Source organism: Rhinolophus sinicus, chromosome 15 (assembly GCF_057876585.1).
Source record: "Rhinolophus sinicus isolate RSI-liver-muscle chromosome 15, RSI-T2T, whole genome shotgun sequence".
In the NCBI taxonomy this organism is placed as follows: domain Eukaryota; kingdom Metazoa; phylum Chordata; class Mammalia; order Chiroptera; family Rhinolophidae; genus Rhinolophus; species Rhinolophus sinicus.
Window position 1 is genome coordinate 56,310,709 of NC_142515.1, and position 22,672 is coordinate 56,333,380.

At 41.0% G+C, this 22,672-nt stretch overlaps 1 protein-coding gene across 2 annotated transcripts in view; it reads left to right on the forward strand.

The window, feature by feature from the left end:
• The window catches only part of SH2D4B (SH2 domain containing 4B), a 99,001-nt gene that overhangs the window by 15,970 nt on the left and 60,359 nt on the right, over positions 1-22,672 (forward strand). For both annotated transcript variants that reach the window (XM_074339694.2, XM_074339693.2), the window contains exons 2-3: positions 10,255-10,414; positions 11,898-12,045. In XM_074339694.2, coding sequence (XP_074195795.1) covers positions 10,255-10,414; positions 11,898-12,045 — 308 coding nt within the window. The remainder of the gene's footprint in view (positions 1-10,254; positions 10,415-11,897; positions 12,046-22,672) is intronic.

The following is a 22,672-nucleotide window of genomic DNA, read 5'->3' on the forward strand; positions in this document are numbered from 1 at the left end:
CTTGTGGTTGGGAGCCCGCGCTCCAACCAACTGAGCCATTTGGGAGGCAGCTCAGCTCAAGGTGCCGTGTTCAATCTTAGTTGCAGGGGGCAGAGCCCACTTCGAGGAATTGAACTGGCAACCTTGTGGTTGGGAGCCCACTGGCCCATGTGGGAATCGAACCGGCAGCCTTTGGAGTTAGGAGCATGGAGCTCTAACCGCCTGAGCCACCAGGCTGGCCCTGAGCATCTTTTCTTATGCTTATTAGCCACCTGTGTATCTTCTCTGGAGAAATATCCATTTAGATGCTTTGGCCATTTTTTCACTGGGTTGTCTTTTTATTATTGAGTTGTAAGAGTTTTTATATACTTCAGACACAAGTCCCTTATCAGATATACAATTTGAAAATAATTTCTTCCAGCCTTTGAGTTGCCTTTTTACTTTCTTGATGGAGTTCTTTGAAACACAAAAGTTTTCAATTTTGATAAAATCCAAATTATATATATTTTCTTTTGTTGTTTGTGCTTTTGGGGTCATATCTTAAAAAATAACCAATTATATAATTTAAGGTCATGAAGGTTTATGCCTATATTTAGGTCTATATTTTCAAATTTATTAATACATGATATTCTCGTGTAATCACTTTTGTTTTACATTGTGTTTATCATTCCTAATGTATACATTTTTGTTTTATTTCTTTTTCACTTAATTAGGCATGCCATGGTGGCTCTTATTACATTTTCAAAGAACAAATGTTTGGCTGTATTTATAATGTATATATGCATTGCATTTCACTCATACTAGATTTTTTCTTCATTAATTTTTTCCCTGTTTTCTTTTATCTGATTTTATTGTTCTTTTTTAATGTCTTAGATTGAAATCTTAGTTTATTCATGTTATATCATTTTTAAATAAAGCTTTAAAGTTTTCTCATTATAAAATATTGAAACATATAAGCAAAATAGAAGAGAATATAATACTAATGGACCCATAAAGTTTTTCTTAAATGTTCACATTGTGCTTTCTTTATTTCTACTTAAACACTTCATATACAGTTGAGACCCACTTTAATGCCTTTCTAAAATTTTACACCCTACTTCTCTCCCCATATGTAACCCTTATTATAAATCCAATGTGTATCATGCTTATATCTTTTTCATACTGTAATATATATTTTATAAGCAATGTGTTGCTTAATCATTATATGAATGACATTATACTATCTGCAAACTGAGTTTAATTTAGTTTTGTGGTTCTGCATTTTAAAAGGAGATATATCTGTGTTGTTCAAACCTATTTATTTTTCTTGGGTATTTATGTTGTTTCTAATTTTTCATATTTTGAACAATGTTTCCATGAACCTTTTTGTTCAGGTTTCTTTGGGTACATGTGCAAGAGATTCTATAAATTATGTATTTGGAAGTGCTATTCCTTAGTAATAATGTATAGCATTTTCAACTTTATTAAATATTGCCAAACATCTTCAAAACAGTTGTATCAGTACCTTCTGCCATCAGCAATTTGCAAGAATTATTATTATTCCATATCTTTTCCAATACTTGCTCCATTATGCTTTTTCATTCTTTCCAATCCTATAGGGATGAAATGATAGTTCATTGTTGTAACGTGTTAGTTTAGTATTTATAGTTCCTCTCCTGTTAAATGACTATTCATATTAATAATCTAACAGGAATGCGGTAAGCTGCAGTCAACAGGAAATCCAATTATGAGAGACTTCCATAAGTAGTTTTGTTTTTTTTAAACTAACCAAAAGAAATCTAGAAATAAGCAGTCCTGCGGTGGGATGGTGTCTCTATGATATCATCAATGTCTCTGTCTCTTCTTTCATGATCTTCAGATGATGGCTTAGTATTTTGGGTCTTCAGATGGTTATTGTACTTCTTAGCATCACAACTGTGTTCCAATTGTGAAGAACAGAGGAAAGAAACACTCGGCAGTGTCTGTATCAGGACAGCAAACAATTTCTTACAACATTCTACTTATATTCATTGGCCAGAACTTTGGCCACCTTTACCTGGAAGGGAGACTGAGAAAATGAGAATTTTAAACAAGCATATTGCTGTCTTGATTAAATTCAGAGTACTGAAAGCAAGGAAGCTGTGCCAAGAGGGTGGAGAGATAACTGGTTGGTAACTAATAGCATTTGTAACACTATCTTTTGCTCTTTTTTCTATAGGGCTGTTCATCATTTTCTTATTGATTTATAAAGATTCTTTGTATATTCTAGATAATTTTTTTTCCAATCAAGATTCTGTGACAATTAAGCTCTGGTGTCTTAGTAGTGATTCTCAAATTGTGGTCCACGGATGCCTGGAGGTCTGAGACTGTATACATGTCCACAAGGTCAAAACCATTTTCAGGATAATACTAAGATGTTATTTGCCCTTTTCACCATGTTTACACTTGTACTGATGATGCAAAAATCAAGAGTGGATAAATCTGCTGCTATCTTAGTAGCAGGAGTCATTGTATTTTTTCACCGTCACACACTCACAGTAAAATTGACGTTGGTCTCTCTCCTTGATGAAACAGTAAACCTTATTCATTTTATTGTATGACAAGGTGGAAGATATGTATAAAGCATTTCTGCTGCATATTGAAGTATGATGAGTGTCTTGAAGAAAAACACTACGATTTTTTGAGTTGCATGCTAAGCTAGCTTCTTTATTCATGGAATACAATTCTTACTTGAAAGAAGACTGACAAAGTATGTCTTTTTTCAGACTTGGGTATTTGAAAATGATTAAGCAAATCTGTCACTTCAAGGAAAATAACTAATAGAATTTATGCCAGTGATAAAATTCCAGGTTTCAAGCAAAAATTAGAATTTTTGAAAAATTTGTGTTTGTCACACTGCACTTATTATAGTCCTAATACGTAAAGGTTTTTCTCATGAGATTCATAGTGACATTAAGAAACATGATTTCCTGATATTGTAAAATAAAATGGGTCAACATTGTGAAGATCTGCTTGACTCATGAGCCAGTATTTTCCAAAGAACCAATGAATGACATTGAAAAATCATGTATGAGTAAAAGATCCTTTCAAAGTGCAAAGTAAACCTATGGATTTTTATTTTATTTTGATTTTTCAAAATTTAAACTTTTTATTTTAAAGTAACTTTAAACTTATAGAAGAGTTGCAAAGTAGTTCAGAGAATTCCTGTATACGCTTCATCCAGCTTCCCCTGATGGTAACATCTTATGTCACCGTGGTACGTTGGTCAAACCTAAGAAATGAACATGATCAATGAATTTTGATATAACAAAGTGCAATAAATTCATTGATATGGTTTCAGATTCGACATCACAACTAATCTTTAAGAAGATTAAACTCACTTGTTTGTTTGGTGTAGTATCAAAGAAGATTATTAATAAATATCTGAAAAACTATTAAATTTTCTCTTTTCTCCTCTTTCCCAATGCATATTTGTGTGAAGTCAATTTTTTTTAATAGACTTCAACTAACATTACATATTGCAACAGAGTGAATGTAGAAGCAGATACGAGAATACAGGTGCTTTCTATTAAGCTGGACATTAGATTTGCAAAAATGTAAAAAAAGGCAACTTTTCCAATTGAATATTTTTGTTTTGCAATATATAGCTATTTATCATTAAAATGTTATGTATGTTAATGTGTAATGGATTTGCCATTATTTCAAATGAATATTCAAAAATTTCTGAGTTTTAATTTTGAATATCCTTAATATTGCTACATAACCCACATAAACAAAACTCTTTGAGATGCTCAATATTTTTAAAGACTCTAAAGGGTCCTGAGAGCGAATTATTTGATAACCACTGCCCTAAAGGATACATTATATGTAATGAGTTAACTTTTCTACAGTCTAGGTTAGTGTTATCTATATATACTATCCTTGGGAGAACTGAGAAAAATCATCATTCACATTAGTTCTGTAGGGCTTATTCCTCTGCCAGGACCCCAATAAAGAAAGATTGTTCTAGACAGTAATAAGTTAATACATGTAAAGTGTGTTGACTGGGATTAGCAAATAAGCCCTCTGTAGATGTTAGCTGTTATAGCTTTGATTAATTATTACGATCATTTGACAGTTACATGTATTCAAATATCTTTTCTCACTTGCTCGATTTTAATTGTCTCTCTGGTGTGTTTTTCTGTGTAGAAATTTTAAGCTTCAATCTGTATTAAATTTATCAGCCTTGTCTCTTATAGTTTATTTGTTTTATGTCTTGTAGAACAAATACTCCCCTTCCACAAAGTTATAATGATATGCTTTTATATTTCCCTCTACATGTTCCCAAGCATCCCTTTTCACAAACTCATGCAACCAGTCTTGTCAACATCACCAGTGACCTCCATGTTGCTGAATCCAGTGATCACTTCTCAGGCTTCCTGCCATCCACCCATCAGCACCTTTGACAAGTTGGCCTCTCCTTTAATTTCTGAAATTCTGTCTCCCCTGGGCTTCTGGGATACTGCTCTCTTTTGGTTGTTCTCCTACCTCACAGGCTTCCTGCCCTTGTCTCTGGCAGGGTCCTCCTCCAGGCTAAGTATTGGAGTGTCCTGGCCTTCACCCTTGGGGCTCTTCTCTTGTTTATCTATTCTCACTCTCTACCTGCCTTCATCCAATTTTGTGGTTTTAAATATCTACACATTGATGACTCCAAAATTTTATGTCTTAGTTCCAGCCTCTCCTCTGAACTCTCTTTTATCTTTCCAGCCTATTGGATGTCTAATAAGCATCTCAAACTTCATTTTTTTTTTTTTTTTTTAACATTTAACCCGGTTCTGTGACTTGGTTTTGTTTTGGGGGGAATACTGGGGAACAGTGTATTTCTCCAGGGCACATCAGCTCCAAGTCGTTGTCCTTCAATCTAGTTGTGGAGGGAGTAGCTCAGCTCTAAGTCCAGTCGCCATTTTCAATCTTTAGTTGCAGGGGGCGCAGCCCACCATCCCATGTGGGAATACTGGCCACCTTGTTGTTGAGAGCTTGCACTGTAACCAACTGAGCCATCTGGCCGTCCCTCCGGAAGCTAAGTGGCAGGTTGTTGTCTTCAATCTAGTTGTGGAGGGCTCAGCTCACTGGTCTATGTGGGAATCGAACTGGCAACCCTGTTGTTCAGAGCTCACGCTCTAACCAACTGAGCCATCCAGCTGCCCCTCAAACTTAATTTGACCAAAACAGAAACATTATTCATCTATTGCTTAAGTTGAAATGTTGCAGTCTTCTTGTTGTTTTCCTCTCACAATTCATATCCAGAATTTAAGTAAAAGTTGCTTTTCCCTTTAGAATATGTCCAAAATCTTGACCACTTTACACCTCCTCCACCAGTATCACCTTGATCTAAGAAATGGTTGTCCTTCACCTGGACTATTACAAATGCTAATTAGCCTGCAGGTTTTCCACCTCTCATTGTTTTCCCCACAACAGGGAGAGTGAGCATTTTGAGATGTAAATGAGAGTATGTCACTTTCCCCACTCTCCACTTCTAATGGCTTCCCATTTTACTCAGAGTAACATCCAAAGTCCTTATCAGGGCCAACAATGTCCAACGTGACTGGGTCTGTTGCTGTCCTTCCAACTTAATTTCCAGTTCTCTTTCTTGCTCACTCTACTCGTACTGCAGCTACCATGGCTCCTTGCTGTTTCTTGAACTTGCCAAGTATATTACCAGCACCTGGCTTCAGTAATGATCCTGTTCTGGTCACTTTATTCCCTTTTACGCTGTAGAGGTCACAGTCCTGTTGACTGCTTGCTTTGGGACCCGTGTAGAAGCCTGGGGCTTCCACCATGCTCACTACTTCACACTCTGGTATAGATGCCATAGAGGTATTTCTTGTATATCTATGCATTTTTTAATTGGTGTTTTGTACCTACTATTGTTACTGTTTGGAAAAGAGAGGTATATCTTCATGGGACATCAAAAAGAAAAGCCCTTGAACCTATAGTTTTTCTTTTGAGCTCACTGTTACTTGTGCTCATATTTTTTCCTACATTTCCCCCCCTAGATAATTTCAATTTGGAGTTCCTGTAAGATTCATGGGCTATCGGGGAAGTATTTTCTTGATCAAAGAGCAGTGAAGATTTTAAATGGCTCTTTCCCCCCATTGATTTATAATTTTTGTATTATTATTAGAGAATATGGCCTATACATTTTTTCTCATAATTGCAAGATCAAAAGAACAAAGATATTCTCAGTGTTTAAAGAATAAAGCTTCTCTAGTTGTTAAACAAAATTTGTGGACCATATTATCTAAATCCTCTATATTATTAATTTTTTTAAAATCTATGTGATTCACAAACTTCCGAAATAAGTACAGTAAAACTCCCTGCCATAAGTAAATATACATTTTCAAATTCTCCTTGCCTTGTTAGGGATTTTTGTTTTATGCAGTTGTCTGCTGTGTTGTATGTTGTGTAAAGTTTTATGACTTTATATCTTTTTTGTGGGTTGCATCTTTTATTATCACATAATATTCTTCTTTGTTTTGTTTTACACATTTGTCCTTGATTTTGCTTTGTTTGACATTGTCACTTTCACTTTCTTTTTGCTTGCCTTTGCACCATCTATTGTCTGGCTCTTTATTTTTAAACTTTTTTCTTTTTTTTCTATGCGTGTTTTATTTAAATAATATACAGTTGGATTTTAGTTTTAGATCACATCTAACACTCTCAGATTTTTGTTCACATTTCTGTGTTAATGAATGTACTTAGGGTTTAGGGCCTCTCTGTTATTTTGTGTTTATTATCTGTATCAGTTATGAATGTGCTTGACCACAAATAACAAAATACATGACTAATCATAGTTGCTTAATGAAATATATGTTTCATATTTATGTTATCATATAATAATTACAGAGCTTTATTCCTTGAAGTTCCTTATTTTTCTCAACTGAGACATCTGGAGGTGAACTGCGATGGGTAATACTGGTTTAGCTGCTCAACAAGGTTATCAGGCCCCATCTCCATCTGTCTTTCCATGTACCCATCTTAGCACGTGGCTTTCTTCCTCATGTTTGCAATAGTCTTCCAGCAACTCCTGGCATCACTTCTGCATTCGAGGGAGGAAGGAGATAAGGTAAAAGAGCAAAGGGTGAAGCGGTTTCTCCTAAGGAGTCTTCACCTTGGTTTGGAGGAAGAAGCCCCTTCAGTGGGACTTTGGCCTACATCTACTTTGTTGGAAATGGGAATATCTGGTCCTAGATGAATCACTTGCCAATGAGAATAACATTACATGATAGGTTTAGACCAATTTGATTTTCCTTTGAGGCTGGCATGGAAACTTGCCTCTCCTGAAACGGAGGGGGTCTCTGCTACTTCTTGAACAAATTGGGGTTTTCTGGTAAGGGAGGGAGGTAGACTGGAATGGTGAGTAGGTAATTGACAGTGTCTGCTGTAATAGCTACACATTTTTTGTTGTTTTCTCTTTACTTAGTTTTGCAAGATTGGTAAGCCTATTATCATTTACTTTCTCCCACTATTAATTTGGAAGTTTTATAATTCTTGTAGTGGTTGCCTCCCTGTTTCTATCCATCATAAACTGGTGTTCCTCTGTTGTAATATTGCTTTTAACATGCTAAAATAACAATGTCTTCCTATATTAGTCAGGGAAATGAATGCTGCCTTCTGCAATAGATAAACTCTGAAATTCCAGTGGGTTAATACAATGGAGGTTTATTTCTTGAGTACATCAATTTGAGGTGGATTGGGTAGCTTTTCTGTGTGGCTTGCTTTCAACTATTGACTGGTGATTGCTTTTTTCTTACAATTCCACCATCTTGGAGTAATTTATTTCCAGCTGGGTAGATGAGATAGAGAATGTGGAAAAGGCACACCAGCTACAAACAGCCTCAGCCTGAAAGTGGCACAAATCACCCCCCTGACATTCGATAGACTATTAGGTTGGTGCAATAGTAATTGCGGTTTAAAAGGTTAAAAATAACTGCAAAAACTGCAATTACATGTGCACCAACCTAATAGAATTCTGTCATCTGACCTAAGGAACTGGAGGGAAGCTGAGAAGAGTTGTTGTCTGGCTCAGGAAGAGGTCATGGGGTGCTGGACATGGCAGGTCACTGCCACAAATTGTCATTCTAGTCACTTAGACATTTTGTTCTCCATATAAATACACTTACCACCTCGTTAAGGTGGTCATCCTGATGTCTCATCCAGTCACTGCACGCAGCCCAAGTCTGCAAGGGTTCTGCATGTGTCTCTATCAGGTTCAGATGTGGCTAAAAAGACATGTCACCTAAACACACCCTATGTTTAAGACACAGTATGCAGTGGTGGGGCAGGGTCAGGATATCCACTGGGGAGAAGGGGAGAATGTTGACTCCACTCGGTCAGTAGTCTATGGCCCTCCTTAAATCCTCTAGGGCAGGCTCTATGAAGTTCCCTGGCAGTGATGGGGTGGCTTGAGTGGACATTGACTGCCCTTGAGGAGGCTCCTCCTTGTTCATCGTTCCCCTCGGCCTCATTTGAAGTAGGTGTTGAGGATCACGCCCTCCTTGGACCTGCATGGCTTTTGAAACCTGCCTCCTGCTTATTGGTTGAGTGCCCAAGACTTGCTGAAGTCTTGAACAATCAAAAGCTTTTCCAGTTCAGACTCAAAAACTTAGGCGGCTTCTGATCTGTTGGCTTCAATATCCTAGTAACAACATCCATAATTCATTTCTAGTCATTCTTCACAAATTGTCTGGACTTCTTTGCCACTTGACCTCTATGCCTCGCCTGTCCAACCTGAGAACATCCACCTTAGGGTCTTTGTAAAGATAAGTGTGAGAGATCACACTCTTACAGGGCCTGTGTTAGCCTGGCTCCTCTGAGGAGCAGAGACAAAGATGGGATTAAACACACACGAACGTTTTACTAAGGCAATGTCCGTGAGAGAAAAGGGCAGGAGCTGGAGGAGGCTGGCAGAGCTATCACGCAGCAATGCAGGTCTGACCTTGAGTGAAGGAGACGGAAAAGGTAGGCTGGGGGGCGGGGTATTCTAGGCAGCCATGAAATCCAAGGAAGGTTTGTCAAGGCTTCTGGGAAGTTGCCCATTGGAAGAGTCCAGTGTATCCTAGGAACGAGCCTGCCGTGCTTAGTCAAAGGCTGGGAGCTACCTCTGGGAAGCATGACCTTGGGCAAATGAGCACGGGAGATGGAGTGCTTCGTCAGTACGTTCCCTGTAGTTGGATGTCTGTGGAGCACATTCTCATGGCTGCCACAGCGCTGAGTGCCGAGGTCACTTTACTCACCTTAGAAGTTTTACTGCATTCTGTCATGCAAAACCTTTAAAAATCCCATCTCTTGCAATTTAGGTCCTAGAAGGAGCTGGTTTTTCCAATCCTACAGAGTCCCAAATTTCTGTATTCTCTTTATTCCCTTTCATTTCTACTCGCAAAGCTCTCAATTTTTTCTTGAACTCATTTTTTTCCCGTCGCACCTTGCCAAACACAGCTGCCAGGAACCAACACACACCACCGATGTTCTGCTTTCCAATCTCTTCCCTTAGAGTGACAAATTCAGAAGGCACAAGGGCCTGCTTTTTAAGTTACAGTGTCTGACAATTTTACCACATGTTTTACTCCTGTATAACGTGCAGCTCCAGCCGTTCAGCCTGCTCAACATCACTTGCCACCCAGTTGCTAAGGCAATGACACCAAGTTTATATTTCTGTTTCAGCACTACCATCTTTGGGATAGATTTCCATTTTAGTCATGGTAACCAATGGAATCTATTGCAATAGGTGAACTGAAAAATCTCAGCAGCTTATTTCTTGCTCACGAGGCAGGTGGATGTGTGTCAAGGAGACTCAGGGGCCTCGCGGCTTCATCTTGCAACTCCACCATCTCCAATTCCTTGTTTCCAGCCAGTGGACAGGAGAGAGACACACAGAGAGGAGGCGGCTCTCCGGCTCCTAACTGCCTTGGTCCAGGAGTCACACCAGTCACTTCCTTCAGAGAGTGTGGCACTGTCATCGGGTGTTTTCTGTGTTGCTGATGTCAGGGCCACTTGGCCTCAGACACTAGTCCCAGCCTCGGCTGCCCGCTTCAGGCCGCTGATTTGGCTGCTGTGTTGCTGCCTAGAGGGAGTGGGAAGAAGAGATGGCCATGGGCCTCACTTGGGCCAACATCTCTCTGGAATCCTTGTGGGTCACTGTGTTCTGTAGAGTGATGTGATGGTCCTGCACCATCAGCCATCCTCGGTCGTTGCTCACTAATTACAACTCAGACCTGTTTCTTCTTTCTTCCTTCTTCTTTTTTTGTTGTGAGGCAGCGAGTAACAAGCACATCCAGTGGCTCCAGGGGGAAGATGGTGAGGTCTGGGTCTGGATCATGGGAGAAGGCCCTGGTGACAAACCCTATGAAGAGATCTCCGAGGAGCTGATTGCAGAGAGGGCGCGCCTACAGGCACAGAGGGAGGCCGAGTTGCTCTGGTGAGAGTTGCCATGGTGTGGGGTGGGGTCTGAACATGGGGCCTTGGTCCAAGCTAAGGATAATAGGTTGTGGGTGGGAGGAAGGAGGTGCCAGGTAGTTGGCTGGCTGTTTTGAGCTCTGTTGAGATTCCATGACCAAAGCATCAGTCTTATATCAGGTAGACCTTGTGGGTTCAAATCCTGGCTCCACCAGTTAGTGGTGAGCTAATCTGGGACCTCAGTTTTCACACCTGTGGTGTGGAAATAACAACACTGGTACAGATACAGCTTGGATTCACTGAGACAATGCATATGCCATGCTTTTGCTTTTACCCTCACTGAGTTGTCCCTGAGACAGTAGAGCAGTTTGGATTCACTTTTGTTATCTGTTTGTTCCTTTTCATGTTACCTACGTTTCTCACGCAAGATGGACAGTTGAGTCCCCAATGAGATTTGGAGTCAGACTTCTTTCATAAACAATTTTTAACATTTTTTTGCCAAACTTGGAAATCTGTATGAAGTTGACTTCAACATTTCCCCCCCAATTTTTAATGACAGTGTTTTAAGTGTAAAATTGTAACAACAAACCAACACCTACCACCTAAGGTAAGCATGGTGAACCTTTAGGTAAAAAGATGCCCCTCAACTAGGGATGGGGTTGCATCCTGATAAACCCATCATAAGTTGAAAATATCATAAGTCAAAATGCACTTAATATACCTAACCTACCGAACATCTTAGCTTAGTCTAGCCTACCTTAAACGTGTTCAAAAGACTTACATTAGCCTACAGTTGGGCACAATCTTCTAATACCATGAATACACTGTGGAGTATTGGTGTTTTACCCATATGACCTGGCGTGGCTGACTGGGAGCTGAGGCTCCCTGCTGCTGCCCAGAAGCACGAGAGAGTATTGTACAGCATGTTGCTAGCCCTGGAAAAGATCAAAATTCAAAATTTAAGGTACGGTTCCTATGAAATGCATATCTCTTGCACCATCGTGAAGTCAAAAGATCGTGAGTCAGGGAGCATCTTTTCATACTTTGTAAACAGCTTTATTCACACCTCGATACATTCATTGATTAATGTAGATCCACGATGTTATTGAAGACTACTAATAATGCTATTCCGTTGCATGAGAACCTAACTGAATGGTTCTGTTTCTGGACATTTAGGTAATTTGCCTTTTTTTTTTTTTTTTTTTTGGTTATTAAAACCCTCTGATGAACATCTCTACCTAAATCTTTGTAAACTTGAGTGAGAAATGAGATTTTGGAGTCTTTTTTTCCAGGCTTCCAGAACAATTCTGCTGCTCTCCACTCCTATCTCTACAGGAGAGTGTCTATATTTTCCCCACCTTTGCCAACATAGAGTTGTGTTGATTTTAGACATTTGTCATTCTGATAGAGTAAGAAATACTGGCCAGAGTTTTTGTTTGAAATTCTGCTATGTGGTCCTTCAATTTCCCACACAAGCTTTTTACCTGCTGGTCTTCTCTTGGAAGGAGACAGAAGGAGGCAGAGATCACCAAGAAATTCCGGGAGGCTCTGGCCAATGAGAAAGCCCGGATCCTGGCGGAGAAGTGGAAAGTGGAGATGGAGGACCGCAAGGCTGCCAAAGTCCTGGAGGAGCGCATTCAGGAGGAATTCAAGGTGAGCCAGTGCACGGGGCATTGGGTGCAGCCACCTACTCTAGCTCCCAGGCCACTGGGGCTGGTGTCGGGTTTGGACCAGTCCTTGGCCATTGGTTGGTACTGAATGCTTAATGAGAACAGAAATCTGGCATATCTGAGCAGGAAGGAACTTGACACAACATTTGGGCCAATCCACTTCTCACTGTACAAATGAGGAAACTGGGGGGTCAGACAGGGGAAAAGACATGCCAAAGCCATGTGTGGTTGGGGGCAGAGCCATGATTAGAACTCAGGCCTTTTGCTTCCCAAACCAAGGGTCCTGAAATGAGGCCTGGAAAGAGCTGAATTTGTGGTCAGGCCAGACTGGGATGCAGTTCCCACTTTACTGCTTACTGCTGTATGACCTTGGGAAGCTTGCTGGACTTCTTTCTCTGAACCTGCACTTTCTTGTTCGTTATATTAGGGTAATAACAACACCCAAATGTGGTTTTGGGAAGAGTCAAGGAAATGAAAAACGTGCATTTTCTGGCCTTGGATAGGGAACTGTTGGTGACCTTACATGCCTACTCATTCTGGGAGAGTTTGGAGTTGGTAAAGGAGCTTTATAGTCCTTTGTAGGAAGTTTAGGAAGCCTAAAAAAATATTTTTTCCTGATCCCTATTTTGAGATTTTTTTTTCTCTACAGGAATAATACCTTTTGGGGGGCAGGAGCTAGAAAATTTAGAAAATGTATATACACAAAAAGAAGAAAATAATAATTATGCTGAATCTCAACAATTAGATTATTTTTATGAAGTGCAGATTAATGGAATTTGCCCATTAAAGACTTTTTTTTAAAACCCTTTTTTCCCATGATAATTAGATAGTGAGGACATTAGCCCCTTATGGTCATTTATGTTGCAAGTGTTTTTCTCAGTGTTGTGCTGTTTTTTTTTCTTAATTTTGGTTATAGTGCTTTTGGATGTAAAGAAGTTCAAAAATTTTATTACTCAACTATATCAATCTTTTTCTTTATGATTTGTTTCATGCTTAGAAAGATCTGTACTTCCGCAAGCTTATAAAAATACTAATCTATGTCTTTATTTTATTTGTTTGCACTTAGTTTTCCTTCACTTTGGAGTGTGGTATGATATAAGGCTCTCACTTTGTTTTCTTCCAAGTGGTTAGCCCGTTGTCCCAATATCATTTGTTGTGTAATCTATCCCCTCTCCTCTCATTGGGCGTGGTGCCTTGATTCTTACTTCTTACTTACTTCTGGATCTCTTTATGGATTTTTCTTCTTTGATCATTCCTGAGCCTGATTTACTTCTTTAATTATAGTAGCTTTAAAATACTAAATCTTAACATCTGTTAGAGTAAGAACCTATCATTTCTCTTCATCTCCAAAATGACCTTGACTAATCTAACCCACTTTTTTCTGCTAGAGATACATTTGAATTATTTTGTCCCTTTCCTCCTCTCATCAACAACAAAAAACCACATGGTGATTTTCACTGGAATTGCAACGTTATAGCTGTATTTGTGGAGGATGGACGTTTTTACAATTCTGAATCCCTGAATCTTCTTGTTCAGGAATGCGGTATGATTTTCCTGTTATTCAAAGCTTCTTCTTGTCTTTGATAACGATTGCTGTTTTTTTTTTTTTTTTTTTTTAAGGATGGCGCAGCTCACAGTGGCCCATGCGCTGGCCACCCCCATTTATTGTTGTTTTTTTAACACGTATTAATGCACTGGCCACCCAATACCAAACCCTTCACAAGAACATATGTACCTATGTGTTTCTATTTTTAGACTTTAGTAAAATTTATTATTTTATTTAAGTGCTTCACGTTTCTTTTTTAGTTAAACCTTAAGTTTAATATTTTTTGTTGCTACTGTGAATGAGATTGTTCTCATTACCTTAAAACCTACTACAATTGCTTATTATATATTTATATTGTTATTGGTCTTCTTATTCAATTTTCCTTTGAGTTACATATTTTTAGGAGATTCTCTTGAGTGTTTAAATGAAGCAATCTATGCTTTCAAAGCATTTTATTTAAAAAAATTTCAAACTTGCAGAAAAGTTGAAAGAAAAATAAAATGAATATTCACATAGTCTCCACTTAAATTCACCAATTATTACTATTTTGCCACATTTGCATTCTCTCCTCTTTCTCTACACACACAGGTGACCCTTGAACCACACAGGTTTGGATTGAGTGGGTCCACTTATATGTGGATTTTTTTTCAATAAATGCTGTAAATGTATTTTCTCTTCCTAATGATTTTCTTAATAACATGTTTTTCTCTAGCTTACTTTATTATAAGAATACAGTAGATAATAAATATAATATTAAAAAATGAGTTCATTGACTATTTATGTTATCAATAAGGCTTCCAGTCAACAGGGGGCTATTAGTAACTAAATTTTTGGGTAGTCAAAAGTTATCTGAGGATTTTTGACTGCGCAGGGTGTGGGTACTCCAACCCCACATTGTTCAAGGGTCCGCTGTATATGTGTTATACACATATATGTATAAAAAGGTATATACACTCACACACACATATACACATATACATTTTTTTGTTTCTGTTGTTTTGCTGAACAGTTTGAAAGGAAGTCGCAGATATCAAACACCCAGGGGTTAGCACTCTGTTTTCTATGAAGAGTCAGATAGTAGATAGTTTAGACTGTTTCTGTCACAGCTACCCAACAAGGCCATTGTGGCACAAAAGCAGCCATAGAGACCATGTAAACAAATGGGTGTGGCTGTGTTCCCATAAAACTTTACTTTAAATAATAGATGGAATCCATATTTGGCCTGGGAGCCTCAGTTTGTTTACTTCTGATCAAACCTTAAGTTCTTCAGCAGCATCTCCTGTGAATAAGGACATTTTCCTGTACAGCCATGATAATCATTGTAACACCTGTTGAAATTAACAATAATTCCATAGTAGTATCTGAAATCCAATCCACAGTGGAGAGATGTTTATGTTGCTGGATTTTGCATGTGATTCCTTAAGTCTGCTGGGGAAGAAAACCAATACTTTTTATATATCTTCAACAGTGAGGGTCACCTGTTCCAATCTCTGGCTTCCCTCCTCCCCAGAAGAGGGCTGAGCCCCAGATGCTGGGAGGCTGGCTCCGTGGAGCTGGGGTGCTGAGATCAGTTCACAAGAAGATTACGGAGGGATTGAGTTCCCAGCGGAGATTTTCTGGTTGCTGGTCTCCTTCAGAATCTCAGTGCTGAGGGCTGAGGAATTGTGGGTCGCTCTGTGTCGGGATTCATAGAGGGTTTAGTAAAGCCATCTGGCCAGGCCCTCAGGTTCATGAGAGACCCAAATGCAGCCTTTTGGTATCATTTCCAAAGAAGGTTATGGTCACTCTGTGTTTGTTTCTGTTTTAAAAATTAATTTGCTAAATGTGAGTGTTCAAACTTTAGTACAATAGTAATCCTGATTTGATATGTATGTCTGCATTTGGGGGAGCCTCAGAAATGCAAGTAATGTCTGTGAGGCCCTGGAGGGGCTGATCAGGGCAGTGTCTGTCAGGGACATTAGATCGCGGACTCGAGTTGTGTGGTGCAGGGATATTTTCTGTCGGAGCGGTCTGTATACGAACTGCTCTTGTGTTGTGACGAGCCCTTCATCACAGGAAATAGTTAAGCATAGGCTAAACAGTATGTGAAAAGGTTTCTGTGGTGGATTAAATATGATGGGTGGCAAATTCTTTGCCACTCCTTCCTTTGAGAGGTGGGGTCTCTTTCCCCTCCTGGGAGTCTGTGTCGCCTTGTGGCTACTAGCTTTGATCTGTAGAAGGTACTTTGATCTGCAGAAGTGACTCTGTAACGTTTGAGGACAGGCTATAAGAGATTTGCAGCTTCTACTTTTGTCCCTCTGGCAATGCTCACTTTTGGCAGCTGCACATAAGAAACCTTCTACATTAGATTACCATGCTGGAAGGAAACCCAAGCCAGCCAAGCCGAGAGAAAGAGGCTATGTGGAGGAGAACCAAGGCACCAGAAATGTGAGGGAAGCCTTCCTTTTTGGTTCTCCAAGTGAATGAGCTCAGCTAAGCGCTTGACCTCAGCCAACACCATGTGGAGAGGAGGACCCTCCGCCAAGCCCTGCCCAAATTATTAACTTACAAGCAAATGAAGAGTTGTTGTTTTAGAGCACTACATTTTCTGGTACTTTGCGAATCAGCAATAGATACCTGAGACAGCTTCACCAAAGGAATTTATGCTTCGGGTTAGAGATTGGCTTAGATCATTTTTATTGGGTCTTTCAACATCCAGATTCTAACAGAATGTCAGTCTTGCATACAGCAATGCACCAACAACATTAATTTAATACTTATTTTCCCCCTGAGAGACTTAGTGCAGGTTGTTTGGGGAGAGGATGGTGGTGGTAGCAATAGACTCCCTGATCTCCAAAGGCTTCCAGGGTGCCCGGGGAGAGAGGGACACCTCTCTGAGCAACGCTTAGCCCCAACCATGCCATGAGGATGGCAGCGGAGGGCAAATGAGTACCTCCACGAGTCTGGATGCAGCAAAGGCAGGAAATGGAAGGAGATATGTGGAATGATGAATGGTCAGCTGCGGGGAGAGGAACAAGCACATAATGGCTGGGGCCAGACATAAGCCTCGAAAGCTTGGCTGTGAAACCCTTGGCTGCTACGTTAAGAAGTGGACTCTTCTCTGTGGACAAAACAGAGCTGTGGGGGTATCAATACAAAGAGGGTCATGGCGGGATCAAGTTTTATGAGGACAACTGGTAGTGGTGGTGTGACTCAACTGATGAAAGTTTAGGGGGAGGGAGAGACCAATTAAGAGATTTTTGCAGTGGTCAAGGTGGGAAATGATGAGCCGGTGACTATGGAAAGAGCTAGAAGGGGATGGACGTAGAGAAATGGTGGTGGTGAAATCAACAAGGCTTGACATCAATTAGATGTTGGGATGAGGGAAAGCAAAGAGCAAAAGCGACTGAGCCCCAGGCTGAGGGGTGGGTAGATGGTACCACTCTCCTGCCACGGGGAGCTGGGAAGGAGATGCAGACTTGGAGGAAAGAGAATGTGCTTGACTGGATGTGCTGGGGATTTTACCGCGCAGAAGTGGGAGATGGATGGGGGCTGGAGGAGAGGAGAGAAGCTGGTGAGAAGCTGGTCGTGTAGGGAGTTTGGCTGGGCAGCCTGTGTTGAGGATGTGAGTCTGTGAATTCTTAGTCATAGGCAAGATAACAGTGGGAATTCCTTTTAGGAAATGGGGGTGGGGGTGGGGGAGGGGCGAGGAGGGGAATTTTCAGAATCTTGTGTAGGATTAAAAAGGGAACTTCAAAATAGAAGACACAGACAGCTGGAAACCTGTTTTTAAAAACCATTCTGTTGTGGCTGGTGCTATTTGAATGCAATTTGCATGCATATAAAAGTGTTTCTTTAGAAGAAAGGGGATCATGAGGCCAGATAAAATTTGCATTTTATTTTCCTGCTTTCTTAACTCATGAGACTGCTTTTGGGGGCTTTCTCCTCTGTGTAAGGGCACGGAACACAGACAGTAAGGGTCCTGGTCTCTCCCTCCACCCCAGGTCCTGTGACCTCCTTCCTCACCTCCTGGTTTCCCTCCTCCTTCCATCTCCTCCCAGTTTCCCCACAGTGGATACAGTTAAATTGTCCTTTGATTTTTCTCCATTTTCTCTTCAAAGACATTTTCTTTTTGCTTTTTCTCCTTTAAGGTTGGAGTTCATTTTGGCCACATAATGACATCCTTACAGCTATAGAAACTGTAGGGACTAAAATGAAATGAATACTTTTCCTCCCACCTTCTCAGTTCTTCTAGCAGGGCTAATAATCAAACTAACAGAGACAGATTAACAGGAGAAAAATCAAATGTTTAATACATGAGCATGGGGAATTCACATAAGCATGAAAATTGCAAAGACAGTGAGGCAACACTGGGTATGTATGACATTTTTGGACAAAGGAGAAAGGGGGAGGATGGGATCTTAGATTTCAGAAGTAAGAATGGGCGATTTACAGGTAGTTGAGGAAGAGAGAAACATACATGGCAGGAAATTTCTTGCTGGGCATCTCAGAAACAATGGGAAACAGGTGATGGGCAGGAGGGTGTTGTATCTAGCTAACAGGCTTAAAGTCTTCCTGACTAATGCTGGGGTAAAGATTCTTAAGGTGATTTAGCCGAGGCTCCCTTCCTGAAGCAGGTTCTTCTGTCTGAATCTCTGTGGTAAGAAAGGGGTGGGTGGGGGATGCCAAAGGTTCTTTCTGACTCTTGCTTCTTATAAACAGCTTAAAATTATTGTCCCCAAAAGGCAGCTTCAGGGTGGCAAAATTTGGGTTTCCTTCAAAACTGCCATCTCTGCCTTATTCCCAATAGGATTATAAACGGTGGGAAAACTTTCCATGTTGTGATTTTCTCTTGAAAATTATAGACTTTATCTGAGCTTCTCTTGGACAAGACTGGCACCATCAAGACAACACGATGTGGTTTACCCTTTCCCTGGCGCGGATCGTCACAATCCCTGTCTTATCTTCATCTGTTCATGAATTCACTCAGTCCTCTGGGTGTGTTTACGGAGCGCCCACTATCTGCTAGGCCCTGCGCTGGGCACTGGCAATGAGGTATAAACATCTCGGGCCGGGCCCTGCCCTCTTAGAATGCATCACCTCACAAAGCAGGGTGGTGTTACTGGGGCCAGGCTAACAACAAAAATGACTGTGCCTTCCAGAAAAAGCGTCTATGTCGGTGACATTTTCCACTGGGGTGAGGCAGACGCAGGCGTCTTGGGCCACTGCGGTGTGCTGTTACTGATGGGTTATCAGGAGAAGGGGGATTGGATAAGCTGGACAGCTCAGAGGGCTCCGGGCTTGCCAGAAAAAGGCGATTGATTCCTAGGGTAGAAGGGGCGTGTTTGCTGCCTTTTGGCTGCATTGGCCTTTGGCTGCTAAACGTAAGAAAGATGACTTTTCTTTAGTGATCACAGATGGGGCAAAGGATTCTGATTGTAGCAACAAAAATGAGAGTTTTCAGGCAATTTCACCTGTGAGGGTTGAGCATTTTAGCAAGACTGCGGAGAGTAAGAGGCAATGCTCTCTATTTGTAGTGGCAAAATGTGCGCTTTTGTCTTCCTCCTCCGTGTGAAGAGCTCCCTTTTGTCATCATAAGTGGGCAGTCATTGTCCTTTGAGATGAAAGTTGCTGGGGGTTCTGTCTCCCTGGGTGTTAGCCCAGTCTCAGGTGAAGAGGATTGAGTAGACACTGGCACTGCCAATTATTTATTTGTTTATATATTTGTTTGGGGGTAATCCCCCCCCCAACTTTATTGATCCACAAATAAAAATGGTATATATTTAAGGTATACAACATAATGTTTTGATATGTGTATACATTGTGAAATGATGGCCACCATCAAGCTAATTAACATATCCATCACCTCACCTACTTACCATTTGTGTGTATGTGTGTGTGTGTGTGTGTGTGTGTGTGTGTGTGTTGAGAACACTTAAGATTTACTCTGTTAGCAAATTTCAAGTATACAATACAGAATTAACTATAGTCACGATGGTGCATGTTAAAGCTCCAGAATTTATTTATCCAGCATAACTGAAACTTTGCACCCTTTCACCAAATACAACCTAAGTGTCTGCTGACTGATGAATGGATAGAGAAAATGTGGTACATATACACACAATGGACTATTATTCAATCTTAAAAAAGAAGACAATTCTGCCTTTGCCACAACACAGATGAGCTTGGAGTATATTATGCTAAATGAAATAAACCAGAAACAGAAAGAAAATACATGATCTCCCTTATATGTTGAAACTAAAAAAGTTGAACTTGTAGAAGCAGAGCATAGCATGGTGGCTGCCATGGGTTGGGGGTGGGGGAAATGGGTGCTTCCATTTAACTCGCTGCTTCATGTTAACCACCACTGGTGGGAATAGGAACACTGCGTAGTACTTTGAGGTGAGTGGTCGAATGCCACTTATCCACTGTCTGCTAGTCATGACCCTTCCCTGGGGCGTGGTCTTATTATGGGCTCAATATTACGTCCCTCTAAAATACTTACCTGTGTTAAAGTCCTAGTCCCTGGTATCTCAGAATGTAAGCATATTGGGAGATAAGATATTTAAAGAGGTAATTAAGTTAAAGTGAAGTCCTTAGGGTGGGCCCTAATTCATTGTGTCTGGTATCCTTATAAGAAGAGAACATTTGGACACAGACACGTGTGAGCACAGAGGAAAGACCATGTGAAGATATAAGAAGACAGTCTTCTACAAGCCAAGGAAAGAGGCCTCAGAATGAAACCGACCCTGCTGACACTGTGATCTTGGACTTCTGGCTTCCACAGCTGTGGGGCAATAAACATCTGTTGTTTAAGCCCCCTGGTCTGTGGTACATTGTTGTGGCAGCCTGAGCAAGCTGCTAGAACACTCCTTATCTGCACAAGGGTGTTGGACCAGGGGATAAAAGCCCCACTGGCTCTGACAAGTCTCGACTGTCTGGACTTTCCCTTACACGTGTACCTGCCCGAAAGACCCCTGAGGGCAGGTGATAAATGTGAAGTGCCTGGGTGGAAGCTGTTTTGGTTGGTGCCCTGTGTAATGAATGATGCAGTGAGACAGCCAGAGATTAGGGAGCCCTGGGGGAGGAACGGAAACCCACCACGTAACCTGAGGAATGCTATACCAGTGTGAAGGGTGATCTCTGAGCTATTGAGATGCTAGTGACTGATGAAAGTAAATACAGTTTTGGGGAAAAACTCAACTGATTCAACTTTGGAGTCAGACTTTGGTTTTAATTTTGCAGTAGTCATTATCTTTCTGTTCTAGTATTTCCCATCTTAAAATCAACCAGCTTATCCCATTTTTATCTTCACCCCACATACTCCCCTGGCTGCCACTTCCTGTTTCTGTTCCTTTCCCCAGGAAATGTCAAAAGGGTTGTCTGCAGTGACTTCCACTATCCCTCCTCACCACGTGGTCAGCTGTCCCTCCACTCCACTAAGGCAGCTCTTGTCAAGTGCTGCCATCACGTCCTGTGGCCATGCCCCTCAGTCCTTTGTGGCTCCTTTGTCCTTATCTTTGCGATGTCTCAGTGGCCTGCAGCTCAGTTTACGCCCTTTTACTCAAAATGCTTTCTTCTCTTGGCTTCCTCTACAGACATCGTCCCTTCTAGGTTTTATCTTTCTTTGGCTTCCTTCTGAAGCTCCTTTTCTGACTCCAACTCTCTGTCAACTTTTAAATAGTGGAGTGTCCTCAGACACTCTGGGTGATTTCTCTTGATTTATGTTCTGTTTCTCAGTGACAGCATTAAGTCCCATGGCTGAGACACATCATCCTTATACAGATGCCTTCTCAGTCAGTATCTTAGCCTGAACTTGCCCTTAAACCCCAAGCTCACACATCCCCCTGCTAATGGCAGGTCTCTTGGCTGTCCGGTGGCATCTCCAACTCATCAAAAATAGAATTTCAACTTTTTCCCCTCCAGCCACAGTGGATAATTGTATACTTAAACATGCGAAACCTATTATAGTTCTGGGGACATTGCGCTTGTGGTTCCCTCTGCCTGGAATTTTCTTCTCCCTGATCTTCACTTACCGGTCTCCTTCTTATTGTTCAAGTCTTAAATCATGTCACCCTTTCTGAGAGGGCTTCTGGTCAAATAGCCCCAGTAGCCTCCCAGATTCTCTCTATCACTTACCTTGTTTGAATTCTCTGCACACTGTTTATTACTTTCTGATATTTCTTGATTTTTGTTTCAGTGTTTTTGCCCATTGGAATGTAGGCTTTGAGAGAGTGGAGCCTGTGTCTGTCTTGCTCACTGCTGTCTGTCCAGTGCCTAGAACAGGCTGAGACTCTAAATGCTCAATTAGTAGGCATTTAGTGAATGACTCGATGAGGCCACTTAACTTCTTTAGTCCTTAATCTCCCCCTCACCCCCAAGAGTGGGCCATTAGGAAGTTGGAATTTTGTTTTTTAGAATTAAAAATTAATCATTGAATGGAGAAAAATCCTCAATCTATGCCATTCCAAAAGAAAAAGAAACCTTGTCTTTTTTTTTTAATGAAGGATTAAAAACTCAGTTAGCTCCTCTTTTTGTTATTGATCTATTAAAATAGTGGCAAAGGACTGAAAAAGTTATAAGCCACCAGGAGGAGAAAATGAGAGGAGAGAAGAATAAATGGGAAAATGTCCACCAAAGTTTGGCAGCTGGGAGATAGAGGGGCTCAGTGGGGTGCCTGCAGAAAGGGGGCTGATGGTATTGAGCTGGCTGCACCCACAACCCCCACAGGCTCAGGACTGTGAAGGGTGGAGCTGAGATTGGCGACTGGGGACAAGTTACTACATGGAGTGATTGGACCCATATGTCCCCATTGTCACCTGTTTCTTCCAGGCTACTACACCCTCCCTCTGACCAGAAGGAGATGGAGAGTTGAAAGGGAAAGGTTTGAGGCTCAGTGAATCAAGCCCAGTGGTGAGAACAGGGGAGGGGCATGTGGGAAAGAGGAGTAAGTAAATGTCTGAACTCTGAACAGTGAGAACTGCAGCCAAAGTTGCCGCTGGGTGCACAAGGCTGGCAAGTATTTTTTTGTGGTACCTTTGTCAATAGCAAAGTAACAGTTTGAGCCACATAAAAACCAGCCTGT